This window comes from Hyperoodon ampullatus, assembly GCF_949752795.1.
Source record: "Hyperoodon ampullatus genome assembly, chromosome: 7".
NCBI lineage: Eukaryota > Metazoa > Chordata > Mammalia > Artiodactyla > Ziphiidae > Hyperoodon > Hyperoodon ampullatus.
In genome coordinates, this window is record NC_136920.1 from 74,381,004 (window position 1) to 74,399,325 (window position 18,322).

At 49.1% G+C, this 18,322-nt stretch overlaps 1 protein-coding gene across 3 annotated transcripts in view; it reads left to right on the plus strand.

Annotated features, from left to right (window-relative positions):
- Positions 1–18,322, plus strand: part of NAV2 (neuron navigator 2) — a gene marked incomplete at its 5' end in the record, with an annotated part of 768,636 nt that overhangs the window by 594,038 nt on the left and 156,276 nt on the right. For all 3 annotated transcript variants that reach the window (XM_079709585.1, XM_079709583.1, XM_079709584.1), the window contains 4 exons: positions 2,294–3,389; positions 8,559–8,671; positions 14,578–14,686; positions 16,937–17,326. In XM_079709585.1, the coding sequence (XP_079565711.1) occupies positions 2,294–3,389; positions 8,559–8,671; positions 14,578–14,686; positions 16,937–17,326 (1,708 nt within the window). The remainder of the gene's footprint in view (positions 1–2,293; positions 3,390–8,558; positions 8,672–14,577; positions 14,687–16,936; positions 17,327–18,322) is intronic.

An 18,322-nucleotide genomic window follows, 5' to 3' on the forward strand; every position in this document is an offset into this window, starting at 1 on the left:
TCTGTTCCTCGCTGCCAGAGCGTAACCTCCGTGAAGGCAGGGGTCTTGGGGCATCTGTGACAACTGTCACTGAGGCATCCCAAGTGCCTAGAGAATGTGTGGCATATACCAGGCACTCACTGAATATTGATATGAATGAGTATATTGAATGAACGAATGAATGACTACTTCTGTCCCAGATCCGAGCCCAAGTAAAGGGAAGGACAGTTGTCCTGAGAGAGTGGAACTCGGGACTGGAGGGTCACCAGTATTTCCTCCAGGGCGCTGGCCTCTGTGGCATAGGCTGCCTCCTTTCCAGTGGCTGGGCTGGTTTGTCCCCCACAGTGGATATCGTGAATATACCCAAGCAATAGAAAAGGCATGCCCCAAAAGTACTCTAGTCATTTAAGTGGCTGTTGTTTAGATGTATTCTTTATCACAGGAGGTAGCTGTGAGGCAGTCCCAAAGAACACTGTGTCAGGAGACCTGGGTCCAAAGCCCAGATTTGTCCATTTCCAGCGAGGTGACTGAGGAGTAGTCATTTGCCCTCTCTGAGCCTTAGTCTTGTCAAACAGGGGCGGTAGCCCCCTTCACAACGTGCCTAGCACTGCACCCTGTGACACCCAGGAAGCCCTCCATGAGCAGCGTCGCACCCGAGGAGACCCTCTGAGGGGCCAGTAGTGTGGGTGGGTTCTGTGAGCCTGTTTCCCAGGCAGTCCCCGGCTCTCCCCAGGAAAAGATCCAGCAACGCCCCTTGAGGTTTGTTAGGGAGGATCATGCAGCAGCCCCTGCTCCAAACCCAAATCCCCAGTAAGTCAGGAAGATGTATGTGTTTTAAAACATTGGGAGGTCTGCGTTGGATCACCCTGGAGCCGTGGCTTCCCGGAGCAGCTGAGACTGAAGCGAAGCAGTTCCTCTGCCGGGAGCTCTCCCGGCTCGTGTCCCACAAGGGGCTGCCTTCACTCAGCTTTGGCGGCCGTTGACTTTTAAATCATAAAAAGCCGCTCTGTATACAGTTTACTCTGTTGCTAGAAGGCGGCAGAACATAGGTATTTAAAAAGGGAGAAAAAAAAAAAAAAAAAAGAGCAGAAGAAGCAGCCGTTAATCCCGCCAGGCTTCTGGGCACTGGAGCAGTTGCGGATGACAAAAGTTAATTAGAAACATGAGCAGTTTAACCGAAAACACTTGTGACAATTGGAAGGACAGCCTTTCGGGTTGGAGAAGTTTTCCTAGGGAATCGTTGCGGAAGAAAGTGGCTGCCGCTGGGTAAGTCGTGTCATCGTGACTCTGCAGGCACAGACATGCTCTTTGGGGGCCGAGGCACTGCATCCTGTCTGCACTGGGCGGGTGTGGCTGTGGGTGGGTGCGGGTGCTGGGCTCGGCCATGTCCCTGCCACCTTCCCTCTGACAGCTGCCCTGACGTCGGGGACGGAGCTGCGTGGCTCCGAGTGCTGCCTGAGGAAGGGTGCTGCAGGGTTCATGTCTGCAGTCTGGGCCACCTCGGTGCCTAGCGGAGCACCAGTTTGGAACCCGCCCTTCTCAGAATAATTCCAGTTCTAGTTTGGAAATATTTTGAAGCTTTTCTGAGAAAAGAGTCTGGCCGGGGAACTACTCCCTGACTGCCAAGGGGGAAACCTTGACTTTCAGATAACCTGCGTGTTTTCCTGCTTACGGGGAAGGCTTGTGCCCAGTTCATACTCTTAAGCTCAAAAGCCTTTTTTATTTTAACTCTAACTTGCGTTGTGTTCGTAACACAACTTTGCTTTGATGGGATTTAGCAACTTTTGTGGGTAATTCTTCTTCTGTAAAGATTATACTTGCTTTCTCTTTTTCTGGATTTTTTTTTTTTTTTTTTTGGTCTGTTCCGTTTGAATGTCTCTGCTACATTGTTTTCTTAAAGTTGGATAATTCTCAATTGTTTGGCTTAACTAGGAAACGGGGTTGTGGGTCGAGTCATTCAAAACAGGAGATGTTTCCTACATCGTTCCTACACCATCATAGTGGTGATGCGGATTTTTGTTTTCCCGTAAACATATGTGCTTAATATTGCCTTGTGCGTGTTGACGTTAAGATCAGCATGCGTTCGCACAGCAGACACCAAAAGGTGACAAGGGGGGCATGTGAATAGCGTGTGAATAGGAGAAAGTCAAGGTAGAGTTTAAATTCAACCATAGGTAACGCATGAAGCAGGTAATGGAGCTGCGCGGCATCTGGGTTAGAGCGACTGGCCGTGTAGCCGTGGCCGATGCCCCCTCATGATCAGTGCAGATCCATGGGTGTGATTCAGGTCTCCTTCTCTTCCCTGTCTCTGCAGAGCCTTTGGCGAGTCCGGCCCCCTCCCACCCCGGAATGAGCGAAGATGCACCTGCTGCTTTGGAGGGTGGCGGCTGCACCCCTGCTAATTGCGGCGCCTCCTCTGCCATCCCCCAGCCCGGCACGGCCTCCAAGCCCTGGCGCAGCAAGTCGGTCAGTGTGAAGCACAGCGCCACGGCTGCCACGCTCACGGTCAAGCCTCCTGCACCCGAGGCCCCCAGGCCCACCCCCGAAGCCCTGAAGCCAGCCCCCAACAATCAGAGGTCCATGCTGGAAAAACTGAAACTTTTCAACAGCAAGGGGGCTTCCAAGGTGGGTGAGGGCCCGGGGTCACGGGACACAAGCTGCGAGCGGCTGGAGATCCTGCCCAGCTTCGAAGAGAGCGAAGAGATGGAGGCCGGTGGTCGCCCGCCGTCCGCGGCGGGCCCCACCTCCAACAGCCCCAAGATCGCGCTCAAGGGCATTGCCCAGAGAACTTTCAGCCGGGCGCTGACCAACAAGAAGAGTTCCCCGAAAGGCAGCGAGAAGGAAAAGGAGAAACAGCAGCGGGAGAAGGAGAAGGAGAAAAGCAAGGACCTCTCCAAGAGAGCCTCGGTGACAGAGAGGCCGGACCTCAAGGAGGGGCCAAGAGAAGACCTCAGCGGGGTGGCGGTGACCGAGATGCCAAAAAAGTCCTCCAAGATCGCCAGCTTAATCCCCAAAGGGGGGAAGCTCAACAGTGCCAAGAAGGAGGCTCCGGCCCCTTCCCACAGTGGGATACCAAAACCAGGAATGAAGAGCATGCCCGGGAAGTCCCCAAGTGCCCCCGTGCCTTCCAAGGATGGGGAGCGGAGCCGGGGTGGGAAGCCGAGCTCGGGGCTCCCCCAGCAGAAGCCCCAGCTGGACGGCAGACACTCCAGTTCCTCCTCCAGCCTGGCGTCCTCGGAAGGCAAAGCCCCAGGAGGGACCACCCTGAATCACAGCATCAGCAGCCAGACTGTCAGTGGGTCCGTTGGGACCGCCCAGACCACGGGAAGCAATACTGTCAGCGTCCAGCTACCTCAGCCCCAGCAATACAGCCACCCCAACACTGCCACAGTGGCGCCTTTCCTGTACAGGTAGGAGCGGCTGCCCCCCTGCCCTGCCAGGGCCCGTGGGCAAAGGAGCCTTGCTGGTGGATTCTGGGTCTCTGAGGGTAGGGGGTCGGGACTGTTACCCGGGAACATTGAGGCAGACAGCTCAGGTGCCGCGTGATCAGTGTGCTTGAGGGACGGTTAATTCAGCAGCGCTGGGGGGAGGCCAGGAAGCTAAAGAGGGGAAGTAAAATGTGAGCTGATCCTGGGATGAGGAGGAGTGGCCCAGGCACATGGGGACCCAGGGGCTTTGCAGAGGCGGCAGCAGCATGATCAGAAGCTAGGAGGGTGGTTTGCTATCACTCAACAGGCTCCAACACCAGTCCTAAAGCATCCTGAACGTACTTTAAACAATGAAAACCACAAAACCACCTTGCTGAGTAACGGAGACTTCTCACAGAGGTGCTTATCTTAAAATTCCAGATCCTCATGGCTTCTTACGCCATCACATGTATTAAATATTTTTTCTTTTCTTTTTTATTTAAAATAAAAAATAATATTTTTTTGGCTGTGCGGTGTGGCTTGCAGGTTCCCAGCCAGGGATTGAACCTGGGCCATGGCAGTGAAAGCCCAGAATCCTAACCACTAGGCCACTAGGGAATTCCTTCAATATTTTTTCGGTCCCTGCTGTGTGCTGGGATTTCTCGAGGGGAGAACAGCATGAGGAAGAAGCGTAGCCGTAAGGAGGGATTGGTTGTAGAGGAACCAAAGGAACCCGGGTTGTATTTGGGGAGACAAGCCTGGGTGTTTGCATCTGTCCGTTATCGGTCCCTCGGTCTGTCTGTCTCTGATGACACATCCATAGCACCACGGGAGACCACGTGGAGCCAGGTGCTGTTGCTCTGGGTGGTTCTGGCCTACGAGAGCCTCTGGTTGCACCACACACCTGTACAGGATGGAGGACACTGGATGTGGGTGATGCTGGATGCATGGGATGAGTCCTCTCCGGGCAGATGCGAGCCTCTCAGCCCTGCTCTTGGGGGTTCCCAGAACCTTGTTCACAGTGCTCGACTTGATCCTGTGCTCGAGATGTGCAGGGCAGTGGGCTACACTGCACAGCTGAGTGATAACTAATACCTCTCCACAGCACAAGGGGACCTATGGTTGAATGCCACAGTCTGGGCACTTACTTTACAGTTTCTACCCTAAGTATATACACAATCACACCTGTACACACACACTCATCCACCTATAGTGTGGATGCACATCAGGGACAGTCACACGTAAGTAAGGACACAAGTACACATTCATACATAAAATGTAAATACACGTATTCACACGTGTATTTACATACCTGTTCATATGCACAGACTCAGGCCCATGCTTTCAGCTTCCTCTGTTTACATGGTTCCCCAAAGAATTAGATATTTCCTCTATTTCTACCTGAGGTGAGTTCTAGTGGGTTCTGTCACCATTCCTGCCAAGAGCTGATAGAAAGTCTGGTTCAAGTGATTGATTTCAGAGTTAAGCCCACAGCACCCCGCCTGTGAGGGAATGTCAGGCTTCTGAGGAGAAACTCTTTTCTTTTCGTTGCTTACCCACCCTTTCAGTGAGGGACATGCCAGACCTTTTTAATGGGAGGCGGTCATCTTCGTATTCAATCAAGTCATCAGCTCAGCTAACAGTCCTGAGAAGGGTGCCAAGGCTTAGATAATGACTCAGCACTTGCCTCCATGCTCAGCTTTTTATACAACTGTTCTCTGAACCATGGAGGCAACTGAATTGCTTGCCGTGAAATTTTTATCATGGCACTCACATGAATAGTCTTGAGGTGATGCATATTCAAGCGACTGTTCCCCGATTCTTGATCTGCATTTTCAGAATTAAAATACGTGACTGTCTGATCACCATCAATCTCACCCCTGCTCCTTTTTTTTTTGGCTGTAATTATTTGAACGATTCTAAAACGTTTAACCTTTTCAAAAAATATTTCAAGATTTTTCAATGAGAGGAAAAACTCTTAATGATAAAGAGCAAATGTCTGACATATAGGAGGAAGGAGAGAACATCACGTGTCTGTCAAGCTGCGTTTTAGTGTTTACGCTCACCCTGTGTGATATCCTTCTGGCTCCTCTGAGGTGCCTTTCCTCTAGGTGAGCCAAGCAGGAGGAGGGAAAGAAGAGCACTGGGATAGGAGTCAGGATGCCTGGACTCTGCCTTTTATTCGCTCGCGAGTCCCTGGGTGGCCTTGGGACCTGGCTGCAGGCATAGCTGTTGAGTATGCACCATGCGAGTGCAGAGACCCAGCTCATTTAATCATTCTCACAACTCCATGAGCTGGCTACCCTTTTTATCCCTGTTCTGAAGGTGAGCAAACTGAGGCCTAGAGGATTTAAGTAAGTTGCTCTAGGTCAAAGAGCTGAGAGCCAGAAAGCTAGCGTCTAAAGCCAAGTCTGTCCCTTTAAGAGGGGCCAAGTGCTTAACCACGAAACCGTTGTGACTCTAAATCACTGCCTCGCTTTGAGCCTCATCTGTAAAGTGAGGAGATGGGGCTAGATTAGAGGATTTTAGGAAATGGTTTAGGCTCCCTTTGTGCTCTGAGATGCTCTCTCTCAAGTTTATAGCTCACTGTAGATGCCTTACAGCGCTTCCCCCAGAACCTCTCCACGTTAGTGATGGTACCAAGGGAAGAAAAGGAAGATAAATCACTTTTGAAAAATAACTCTGAATGAATCATGGTTACCGATTCAGAAGGCACACTGGACACCTCTATTGCTTTACACTTTACTGCTTTTATGTTGTCTCACCTGTGATTTTTGTAGCAGCCAGGGGAGGTCACTGTCATAATCCCCGCTTGAGGGCCAGACGCTCAGGGAGGTGCAGTGACTTACTGAGATGTGCATGGCTATCAAGTTACAGACTCCACACTGCAGCCAGCTCAGTGTTCAGACTCCAAGTCTATTGTTCCTTCTAGCACCTGGCATCGTTCTAGACTTAAAAACTTCTCATTTATCCGCTCAGCATACCCTGCCTGAGTGCCTGCTTGGCATGTGAGTTGGAACAGATCGTGTTCTCATGTGCACGCATCAAAAGAGCCAGTCTTAGCCTTCAGAGAGCTCTTAATCTAGTGTAGGAAAGATTTATCCATTAGATCATATTGTAATAAGTAGGCATCAGGAGAATAGAGACGCACAGGAGGTGGAGCCATCTGCTGGCCAAGGACTGGGGAAGGCTTCCGGGCCAAGATGGCATGGGGACTGTGCCTGAAAGGTAGATTAGGAGCAAACTAAGGAAGAAAGAGGAAAAGAGCCTTTAGGCAGAGGGCACAATGACTACAAAGACAAAACTTAAGGACAGGGTATGATCTGGGAATGGAGAGAAGCCACGTGTGGGTGGAGCACAGGGCAGGGCTGTGTGTAAAGGGCAGGAGTGGCAGGAGACAGGGCTGGAAAGGAAGGAAGGAAGAATCCCATGCTGTAGGGCACCTTCTATCACAATTAGGACTTTAGACCTTATTCTGTGGGCAGCGGGAAACCATCGGAGCCCTTTAATCAGAAGGTGACAGGATCACATCGGCATCACCGAGATCAGTGCAGGACAGAATGGGGAGTGGACCAGACCTAGGAACAGTCTAGAACAGAAGTCACGGTTCACGTGCCTGCTTGACTCCACAAAGGAAATACAAATGAGTGGTTCAGGCTGAGTGGGACTCTGGTAGAGGGAACCCCACGCCTCTCTAGAGGGGGCCGCCACCACTTGTCACCAGCAGGCGGCGCCCTGCAAGAACGTGAGCTCAGTCCTTCCAGACTTGTTTTTACTGGGAGAAGGCAGAAATCCAGAATTTTTGTGAAATCTTCCGACTTTCAAATGTGGAAATTAATTCAGAAGCTTTAAAAAAAAATACTGTGGGGCTTCCCTGGTGGCTCAGTGGTTGAGAGCTTGCCTGCTGATGCAGGGGACACGGGTTCGTGCCTCGGTCCGGGAAGATCCCACATGCCACGGAGCGGCTGGGCCCGTGAGCCATGGCCGCTGAGCCTGCGCGTCCGGAGCCTGTGCTCTGCAGTGGGAGAGGCCACAGCAGGGAGAGGCCTGCGTACCGCAAAAAAAAAAAATACTGTGGAGACCAATAAGAATCTGTCTGTGGGCTGCTTTCTGTACATGGCTGTCGCTGGCAACCTCTAGTCCGGAGACAGCGTACCTGTTCACAAAGTGCTTCTAGGGCCTGGGCAGAGATGGCGAGAGCTTGGATTCTGGTCAAGGGAAGTAGAGGAACACCGAGAGCATGAAAATCCTTTAAAGGTCGAGATGGCAGGAATGGGGAACCGATGGCATCGGTAGGAGGGCAAAGCGGGGAGCATGGATGGATGACGTGGGGTTATCAGTACACATCCACCACAGTCTGTTTTAGACAGTTCACATTGCTGGCACCACTTTCTTCACAGGGAGTGAAATCTGGTTGAATCAGCTCAGGATGCTAATGAATTAGTAATGTTACTCCCATGGTTATGTGTCTGAGTATAATTATATGTTTGCATGGCACACCAAAATAAGCAGAGGTAATTGTGGCAAGAGCACATGGCATGAAGCAGTTGCCTCGATTTGCTTGACAAAAAAGGACATGGAGAAGGTTTGGGGAAGTACAGATTTCAGTCAGGTGTTGAAATACTCATCAATGAGACCTTTCATCTCAGAAGCTCTGAGCTCTGAATCAGACCTAGAGGACAAACACACCTGCCTGGTTGTACGGTCATCTTTCCAGAGACGGCCGTGTCAGGAGGATCTGGAGGGGGGGCCAGGGGCTGTCAGTGGAGTCATGGAGTCATCTTCATGCCTGGCTTGCTGGCATCGCTGGTTACTTAGAAGTGGCTCTTCAGCACATGTTAAACGATCCAAACCATCCAGTACTCGCCAGCATTTTTCTGGCTAGACCTAGCTCCCCGAAGGGGATGCAGAGAAGCGTTCTCCCGTGAAGGATTGCAGACCCTCCATTTGGGTGATGAATGTTTCATCCTTTACAGTTCGGTGGCTCTCTCTGTTTCTAGGACCTTGCTCCACGTGCACCAGTGAATTATTTAGCGTCCGTCTGCTGGTCTGCCCTGTTCTAAAGCTTCTTGCCGAAGGAGGGGATAGTCGGGGCTGTGGTCGGGGCACAGTGGTCCGGATGTGCTAGTTACCCCTTGTGACAAGTGTGTCTGCTCTGGTTTGTGTGTGAAGGTCCCAGACAGACACCGAAGGGAATGTTACTGCCGAGTCCAGCTCAGGGGGTGTGACCGTGGAGCCGAGCCACTACACCAAGAGTGGACAGCCTGTCCTGGAGGAACTCACTGGTGAGTTTGGCGCCTGGAAATTCCGTGTCTCTTGGTGGTGAGGCCTCCCGTGCAACCATCTGCTGGAAGGTCCCGAGCCCAGCTTGATGTGAAGTCGCTTCACTGTTGCCTTGATTGATGAGCCAAACGAACTGATTGTCTGTCTTACTACCTTCCTTCTCTTTCTTCCTTCTCTTTCTTCTCCTTCTCTCATGATCTACTCCCTCCTCCCCAGAATTGTAAATAAGTCTTTCACCTGTTGGCCATTCTGTTTTAAGGTATGCTCCTCTTCAGTCACGTAGGGGCTCCGGGCTGCTCGGATACTTCACTTTGAATCTCCTTGTTCACTCTTCAGATAGAGTTGCCTTACAAAAAGACTTGGAGGGCTTCCCTGGTGGGTCCGTGAGCCATGGCTGCTGAGCCTGCGCATCCGGAGCCTGTGCTCCGCAACAGGAGAGGCCACAACAGTGAGAGACCCGCGTACCGCAAAAAAAAAAAAAAGACTTGGAACTCTAAAATGTATTGACTTTTTCAAATTTCCTTTAAGAAGCACCGATTGAAAATTGTTCTGAGCACCCTCAGAACAGTTGGAAAGAAGATTTCAGCATGCTTCTTTTACCAGAAACAAAAACAAATCTAAATTTTATTTAAATATAACCCAGACAAGGATGATTAAAGGGATATTATATCACATAAAAACATAAAATCTGCAATTGTCATATAGTTAATTCCACAAATATTGATTAGTGTTATACTGTCACATTCTTAATTTAAAGAAAAAAAGGTAGTATCAGAATTAGAGTTCCTACTGCAGTGTATTCCGAGCTACCACCTTCTCTGTCCCTTGTCCCCCGTTCCCAGCTCTGTGCCCTGGGTTCCAGCAACTTCTAACCAGGGAAGGGAGTGGTAAACCACATATTTAGCAGTGGCTGAGTTATTCTTCACATATCTTACCACTTCCAGAGTTGGGTTAAAAATTGAATCCATGTTTAAAATCCATTTATTAGACTAAATATCCATGACCCCACCATATTAATAGCCACATTACAGCTGTGGAGTTGGTCTGCAGCCCACGTGATCGACTCTTATACCCGTTTGACCATTAGCTCTGAGTATTAATTTCAGAGGATCTGAGTGATTTCTCTCTTTTCTTCTGGTTCTGCTGCCTGGGCACAGTGTTGGGGCAGAGAGGTTTCAGGCCATTTGTAAGTGATCCATCTTACAGTGGTTTAGGGCCCCATTTAGTGGTTTGGGATTGATTTTATGTTTCCTTCTCTCCCAGGTTTTAGCTCCCCTGCATATGAGGACATGGATAGTTCAGGAGAAGGGTGTAGAGTTTAATTACTACTCAGGTCTCCACACACATTCCAGATTGTGTTCGTATGTGCACGCATCAAAAGAGCCAGGCCGGTGATTCAGAGGCAGGCATGGATCAGATGTGTGACTCGTGGAGGAGTGTGGAGTCGTGGCAGACATTGGGGCTCAGTGAAATTCACATCTGAAAAGCAAAAGCGGCAGCCGGAAAACATTCCACATAACAGTTAAATTTCACAGGGACAGATGGCAGCCTGTGATCTTTTCACTCCTTTATCTTTTTCTCCCCATGTCTCCTGTGCATCAGGACAGTAAACCAAGTGAGAGCTCAGAAAGCCTGAGATGCTGTCGGTTTGGGGACCAGGACTGTGCAGCCAGTCATGCCTGATCAAGCACCCTTTGGTGTAAAGTCAAACGATGTTAGTTGCTAAGGAAAATATCTGAATTAGGGTGACTTGTCTTTACATTCAAGTAGTGGAACTCACCTGGGCGGCTGTAACACATGCGGCTGTACAGTTAATAATTTTATGGAGACACTACATAGTAGCTTGTATGTATGAGGTTGAATTCAGCTTATGTACAGCCGATCCCTTGAAATGACAACAAACGGGTGTATTTAGGAATGGACATTTATGAGACTCTTTGATCAATTGCTAAGTTCCTCCCCCTTACTTATGCAAGTAGGTGGATTTTCCCATGGTGCTCTGTCATTTCCATAGCGTTACACGTGAGTCCTGCATCTCAGATTGTAACGTTAGAAGGAATAACATCCGCTTATTATCCAGTCCATGAATCCCTCCGATCATTCACTGATGAATAGTGTTTCAGTCTCTGCTGGAATACTTCTTTTTTTTTTTTTTTTTTTTTTTGTGGTACGCGGGCCTCTCACTGTTGTGGCCTCTCCCATTGTGGAGCACAGGCTCCGGACGTGCAGGCTCAGCGGCCATGGCTCACGGGCCCAGCCGCTCCGCGGCATGTGGGATCCTCCCAGACCAGGGCACAAACCCGTGTCCCCTGCATCGGCAGGTGGACTCTCAACCACTGCGCCACCAGGGAAGCCGTGGAATACTTCTTGTGATGGAAAGTCTATTCCTTCATGAGGCAGCCCTTCCATATTTTATTGGCGTTAAGTAGTGATAGAGTCTTTTATCCTTACCTTTCTAAATCACTAGATATAATCCAGCCTCACAGACAATTTCCATCCTTTTCCATGTAGCAGCATGTCCCTTAGCCTCCCTCTTCCAAGTAAAAATCCCCGGTTCCATCCGTGTTCCTCATGTAACACCCTGACCTCCTCACCTCTGCTCTATTTGGTCAGAATATGATGTTCTCTCCATCATGGCCAGTGGCTTGAGGGAGGACTGCCCTTGGTAGATGCAGGAGAGCCACAGGTCGACATGGAATAGTTCATTCAGTTTTTAACTTCTGTGTATACGGGCTTTAAGGGCCCAGCCATTTCCACCAGGGCACAGCTGTGTGTTTATTTTGTTCAGGCTATGGGTTGGTAGGGAGATCTTACATTAAGGCCATCTTCCAAGCAGGTAGAATTGGCAGTTCAGAATGTGATCACCTGAGCAAGGCAGGTGGATTACTGGTTTGTGTTTCTACGTTGCTCTTGGAATCTGTGTATGTAGAGCTCTGAGAGGAGCAGATATTTCCTAGTGGGACCCCTCAGAGGGACAAAGGACACTCAGATTCAACGAGCCCTCATTTTATGCCAGGCATATCATGTGTCATCTCATCTGATCCTCCTAACCTTGAGGGAAGGGGTTTTATCCCCATTTGACATATGACATTTAGAGAGAATAAGTGACTTGCCTGAGGTCAAGTGGCTAGTAAGTGGCAGTAAACCTTTACCTGTTGGAATGCAAAAGCTATCCTTTTTCTTCAGCCCTACGTTGACCAAACATCTTGTGGACAATAAATATTTCTTGAGCATCTATAGATTAGTGTGGGGTTATCAAAAATAAAGGTGAGATACCACTCCATATCAAAGATCTTTGAATTTCTAAAGGAGAGTTAACAGGCAAATGTGTCATTCATAGAGACATGGATAAATACAGGTATACCTTGGAGATATTGCAGGTTTGGTTCCAGACCACTGCAGTAAAGCAAATATTGCAGTAATGCAAGACACACAGAGTTTCTGGCTTCCCAGTGCATATAAAAGCTCTGTTTACACTACACTGCAGCCTGTTAAGTGTGCAGTAGCATTATGTCTAAAGAAAACAATGTACAGGACTTCCCTGGTGGCGCAGTGGTTAAGAATCTGCCTGCCAATGCAGGGGACATGGGTTCGAGCCCTGGTCCGGGAAGATCCCACATGCCGTGGAGCAACTAAGCCCGTGCACCACAACTACTGAGCCTGCGCTCTAGAGCCTGTGAGCCACAACTACTGAACCCCACGCTTCTAGAGCCTGTGCTCCATAACAAGAGAAGCCACTGCACTGAGAAGCCCATGCACGGCAACAAAGAGTAGCCCCGCTCGCCACAACTAGAGAAAGCCCGCGTGCAGCAACGAAGACCCAACGCAGCCACAAATAAATTAATTAAAAAGAGAAAAGAAAAAAGACAACAATATGCATACCTTAATTGAAAAATACTTTATTGCTAAAAAATGCTAACCATCATCTGAGCCTTCAGTGAGTCATAATTTTTTTGCTGGTGGAGGGTTTGAAATATTGGGAGGATTACCAAAATGTGACACAGAGACACAAACTGAGCAAATGCTGTTGGAAAAATGGCACTGATAGGCTTGCTTGACGCAGGGTTGCCACAAACCTTCAATGCCCGCGAAGCACGATAAAACAAGGTATGCCTATAAATATAGTTATTATACTGTTGTGTGTGATTAAGTTAATTAATGAAGGTAATTTGAAAACTGGTGCCTAGACTTAGCTTCATAATAAATGTTCCCTGCAGGGCCTGGAGCTATCCAAAGGATCAGTACCTTTTTGGCAGCCTTTACACAGATAAGATATGGTCAAACTGGCAGTAAAAGATATTTAATTGATGGCCCAGGAGATAGATGCAATTACATTCCTCCACAGCCATTAGGGGAAGGTAAAATAGATATTCATCACTGCTTTTGTTTAAAAACACATACATATATATATATATATATATATATATATATATATATATATATATATGTATTTTAAAGAATTGGATGGGAAATGCAGGTTTGACCACTTTTTAGATAAGAGAAAAATGCCTTCCAAATTTCTCTTGGTTAGAGGTGGGAAGGAAATTGAAAACACTGGCATTTTCAAGGGTAGAGAGTTTGCCATAGCAGATTATCTCCATATAATCAATCATTTAATCCATTCCCCACCCTCCAGGCACCACCATGCTGAGAATAATCTAAGATCATGTGTCTCAGAAGGAAAGTTAATTCTATGACATTTCTTATAGAAATGTCTATAAGAAATGCCTGTTGCACTATTAATGACAATTGCTGGAAGTTCTACTTGGTGTCTGCTCTATATCCCACTTGCTGCTGCCCACGTGTACTATGTTCTGTATAGAGATTTCTTTAGAAATATTGCTGAGCACTTGAAATAGTCATCAGCTTTTAAAGGCCCTTGATTGTGGTCTTCTCAGCCCTCCTGAAATTACTCTGAGGGAATGATATGTGATTCCTTTAATCACTATTTTAGTTATTTGGCTTTTCCTCTCCCCCCATAAGCAGCCCAAACTAAACAGAATAACCAGACAACCCAAAGCGAGGCTTCTCTGAGAGGGGACGTGGCTTCCTAGCTTGGGTGTAGCCTGTTTCTCCTGGGATGTTTGTGCCAACTTGACCTCTCCGGGCCAGGTATTTAGTGGGAAATGTTGCCCAGGGAATGGAAGTCCCTTATCCCCCAGAGAGAAGTCTGAATCTTCCCGAATGCTGCCCGCTCTGCAGCACCAGCTGGCGCGAGTCGAGTGCTTTTGGTGGGTGCTGCGCTCAGGGATCTCCATTTAGTCCCTATAACAGTCCTTTGAGGTCAGCACTGTCACCGTCTTCGTCTAGGACCGTGGAATCTGAAGGATGGAGAGAGAGGGTCAGCACTTACCCCGTGACCACTCAGACAGGGAGTTAAAGGAGCCAGCATTCGAGATGACATAACAAGTCGAACAATGAAAAAGGCAAACCTCTCTGGAGGAATATTCATGATTAATAAGTGCAGATCTTTTAGCCACTACAAATTAACCATCTGTAATGTCGGGCCAATAGACAGCAGCACCTATCACCCATGGGTGAGAAAACCAAAGGTCCTTCCTGGGCAGGGGTCAGACCTCATGTGTTCGAGGCTTTATTGGAGACAGTGTGAAAATGTGTTTGTCTCAGACTCGGCACTTCGCTTTTCCCACGGGCTAGACTTCACCTGTTGCTGGAGGGACCTGCAGGGAGAAGAAAGACCTCTCTCTCTCTCTTTAGATTTAGCACCTTCCTTTGGGCACCTGTGCATTTATTCATTCATGCATTCATTCTCCAATCCTTCTCGAGCACCCGTGGTGAACCAGGCCCTGAGCAGGAAACGTGGTTTTGGTCACAGGCACAGTTGCTGTTCCCAAGAATCTCCCCATCTATCTGAGAACTAAAATAGCTTTAACCTTTGTCTCTCCAGGGGAAGATCCCGAGGCTCGGCGACTGCGGACGGTGAAGAACATCGCTGATCTGCGGCAGAATTTGGAGGAGACCATGTCCAGTTTACGGGGAACTCAGGTTACACACAGGTATCTGGAGCGTGAATCACTTTCCTGAACCAGCTAGTAACTTGATTTTCACATGGCTGCTTCTGCCACCGTGTGTTTCCGCCACTAGCCAAGTGATCTGGTTAATTACGGAATAAATAACCTTGATCGCCAAATGTGCTGGAATTCACCGAGAATGCCATACGGCATGCGGAAGTGTCAGGGACAAAAATCCGTGGAGACAGATTCCTCCCCAAAGCAGAAGGTTGCCGAATCCATTCCACAGAGGATGTGGCAGACCAGCTGTATTTAAATTTCCCTTTGCTTGCATTTTCCAAAACGATATGATATTATGCTGTTGAAACGAGCAGGTGAACTGTATTTGACCTGTGTGATAAAGCGAATAACTCGAATTCCTACCCGGTCTTCTGATCCCCAAGCACTCTGTAACGTTGTTAGTCATGCACGTGTATAAAACACGTACAGAAATATTTATAAAAATGTAGGATCATGTTTAAACCATAATTTCGTTAGATGAACTCTAGGATTACACTGGAAACATTTATCAGTTTCTTTTCATTGTTGAGCAAGAAGGGGAAAAGGGTGCAGCCCTGGGACATCCTTTGTGATTTGGGCAGAACCAACTTTTATGGTTTGTGTTTGGCCTTGATGATCAAGGTAAAGTCCCGGTTACCCCTGTGAGCTCCTGGGTCTGGGGGGTCTCCCCTGCTTCTCCAATTTCAGTCTCTTTGATAAATGAATACGGCAAGGAGACTGCTGGGCTCCACCACAGCCAGCAGCTTCGGCAGATGGGGGTTAAGCACTGTGGTTTCTTAAAGAAGACCAGGGCCCAAACCTTAGGAGTTCCCAGTATAAGGAAAGTCAGGCAGGCTGCTTCCAGGATCAGAGGGACACGAAAACAGATGAGGCACCAAATTGATTCTCCCAGAGAAGAGTCCACTGGGGGTGGCTGGTGATGGCATGGAGCCAGGTGCTGGACCCTGCGACTCTTGATTAGCTAAGAAACATCCCTCTTTCCACCATTTGAAACTGATTTAATGTAGGTTACAGCAGTTTCGTGGATTTCTTGGCTTGGGCTAGGATGGTGATCATGACAGGAGGGAAATCTTCCATGCTTTCTTCTGCAGGAAAGACTCACTCTCTCTGCTTAGTAAAGAGACCCCAGCGTGTCTCTGCATCTTGATGGTGTGGCGAGACCTGCAGGGCCAGAAAGACAGTGGACTGACTGCAAAAGAGTCTTCGGAGGGCCAGGGACGAGCTCCATCCCCTGGCAGTTTCAGACTCAGCTAGTTTCATGGGTCTCAAGCCCAGGCATTTACCACTCTTTTCTGGCCTTTTGCCCCCAAAGTTTGTCATTTTGGACAAAAGGTGGGAGAAGCAAAAGTGCGTGTGTGTAGCGGGGGCAGGGGGGGATAGATATTACAAAGTTAGAAAATCAGGGCCCTCCCCACCTGCTCAGTCTGGAGAGAGCTGAGGATGTGAAAATGGGATCTTAGGACCTTGGGAGTGGATGGGTGCATCCTGCCTTTAGGAAAAGTGAGCTGAGATGCAACATCCTAGGGTGAATAGGCACACAGCTACATTTATGCCCCATTGTTATCAGTCTAGAGTTTTCTACTTCCTTTCCTGGGTTGGAAAGAAGATTCCAGAAGTTAAGATTGTTTATTTAAAGTAATTGTTAGGGGGTATCTTGTACCATGTTTTAGGGGAAAAATCTGTGCTGGGCTTTTCAGAATGTCACGTAGATGTGCAGCTTCATCTTCATTTTTAACAACAGAGCTACACTGGGTGGTATGTTGGTACCTTTTTTTTTTTTTAACTTATTTATTTTCTTTTTTGGCTGCATTGGGTCTTTGTTGCTGTGCGCGGGCCTTCTCTAGTTGCAGTGAGCGGGGGCTACTCTTTGTTGCGGTGCACGGGCTTCTCATTGCGGTGGCTTCTCTTGTTGCAGAGCACGGGCTCTAAGCGCGTGGGCTTCAGGAGTTGTGGCTCGCGGGCTCTAGAGCGCAGGCTCAGTAGTTGTGGCGCACGGGCTTAGTTGCTCCGCGGCATGTGGGATCTTCCCGGACCAGGGCTTGAACGCCTGTCCCCTGCATTGGCAGATGGATTCTTAACCACTGCGCCGCCAGGGAAGCCCAGTACCTTATTTTTTGATCCTCTTTTGTATATGGGGAATATTTCATAATTCTAAAAAAAAATGAAAGAGAATGTAAACTGCAAAGACTACTAGGCATATTGGGGTCTAACCCAAGGCCGGTTTTATGTTTTTAGCACATTGGAAACCACGTTTGACACCAATGTCACCACGGAGATCAGCGGGCGCAGTATCCTCAGCTTGACGGGCAGGCCCACTCCCCTGTCCTGGAGGCTCGGCCAGTCCAGCCCTCGGCTGCAGGCAGGAGACGCCCCCTCGATGGGCAACGGGTACCCGCCCCGAGCCAACGCCAGCCGCTTCATCAACACCGAGTCGGGCCGCTACATGTACTCTGCCCCCCTGCGGAGGCAGCTGGCCTCCAGGGGCAGCACCGTCTGCCACGGGGACGTCTCGGACAAGGCAGGAGATGAGATGGACTTGGAGAGCATCAGCATGGACGCCCCCGGCTACATGAGCGACGGGGACGTTCTGAGCAAGAACGTGCGGGCGGACGACATCACGAGCGGGTGAGTACCTGGGCCGCGTCTCTTTTCACGGAGCAAGGGAGGCGTGGCCCCTGCCTTCTCTTCTGCGGGGCTTATTGAAGTTCTCTGGGGGAGAGCACACTGCCTTCCTCACGTCCTGTTCATTTTGAAGGCTGTGTGCCCTGGAGGGGAGCCTTCTGGGCCAAGAGACGCAAGACTTGGGCCGCAGTCCGGGCTTGACAGTAACTCGCTGGGCAATTCCAGCCAGGCTCCACCGGCAGCCAGAGTGACACTTGACAACAAACCATATTGTGTCAGTCCTTTAAACCAAACCTTACGCTTAGGATAGAATCCAGGCTCCTGAGCCTGGCCTACCTGGCCTACAGGATCTGACCCTTACCTGCCTCTTAGAACTCATTGTCCTGTACTCCCCCTTGCTTCTGCTGCTGCAGCTGGTAATTCTATCTCTCAGTCTCATCAAGCTCTTTCCTGCCTCAGGGCCTTTGCACTGTTTCTCTGCCTTGGTTCTATTGCCCAGATCAATTCCCCTGGTTCCTTCTGGCTGCTCAGCTGGCATCTCTTTGGAGGGGCCCTCATTGACCCTTCAACTTGAAGTCCTTTATGTGACCTGCCCCAGGCCTAGTTTCCATCACAGTCACCGTGTCTTATGCTCATTTGGAAGCTTATCTCTGTTTAAAATTATCCTGAGGATGGGTTTATATTTTATCATTTCCCCGCCCGTTCCTGCTTACAACAACAAGCGCCATCATGCAGGGACTTGTCTGGCTTGCTCACCACTGAATCCCCAATGCCCTGTACATGTAGGAGCTTATAAACGTTGCTGAATTGGTGAGCACGCGGCTCGATGGATGAAGGAGCAGATCCAGCCTCCCTGTAACATGCGAAGTTGAGGCGAGTGATGAGATGATGTCTGAGCCGGGCCGTGACCATGTGTGGCCCAAGCCTTGGCTTCTTGTTTTTGCCACACTTCCAGATCACTGTGGAAGCTGAACGAGCATCCGTTTGCTCCACTTTCTG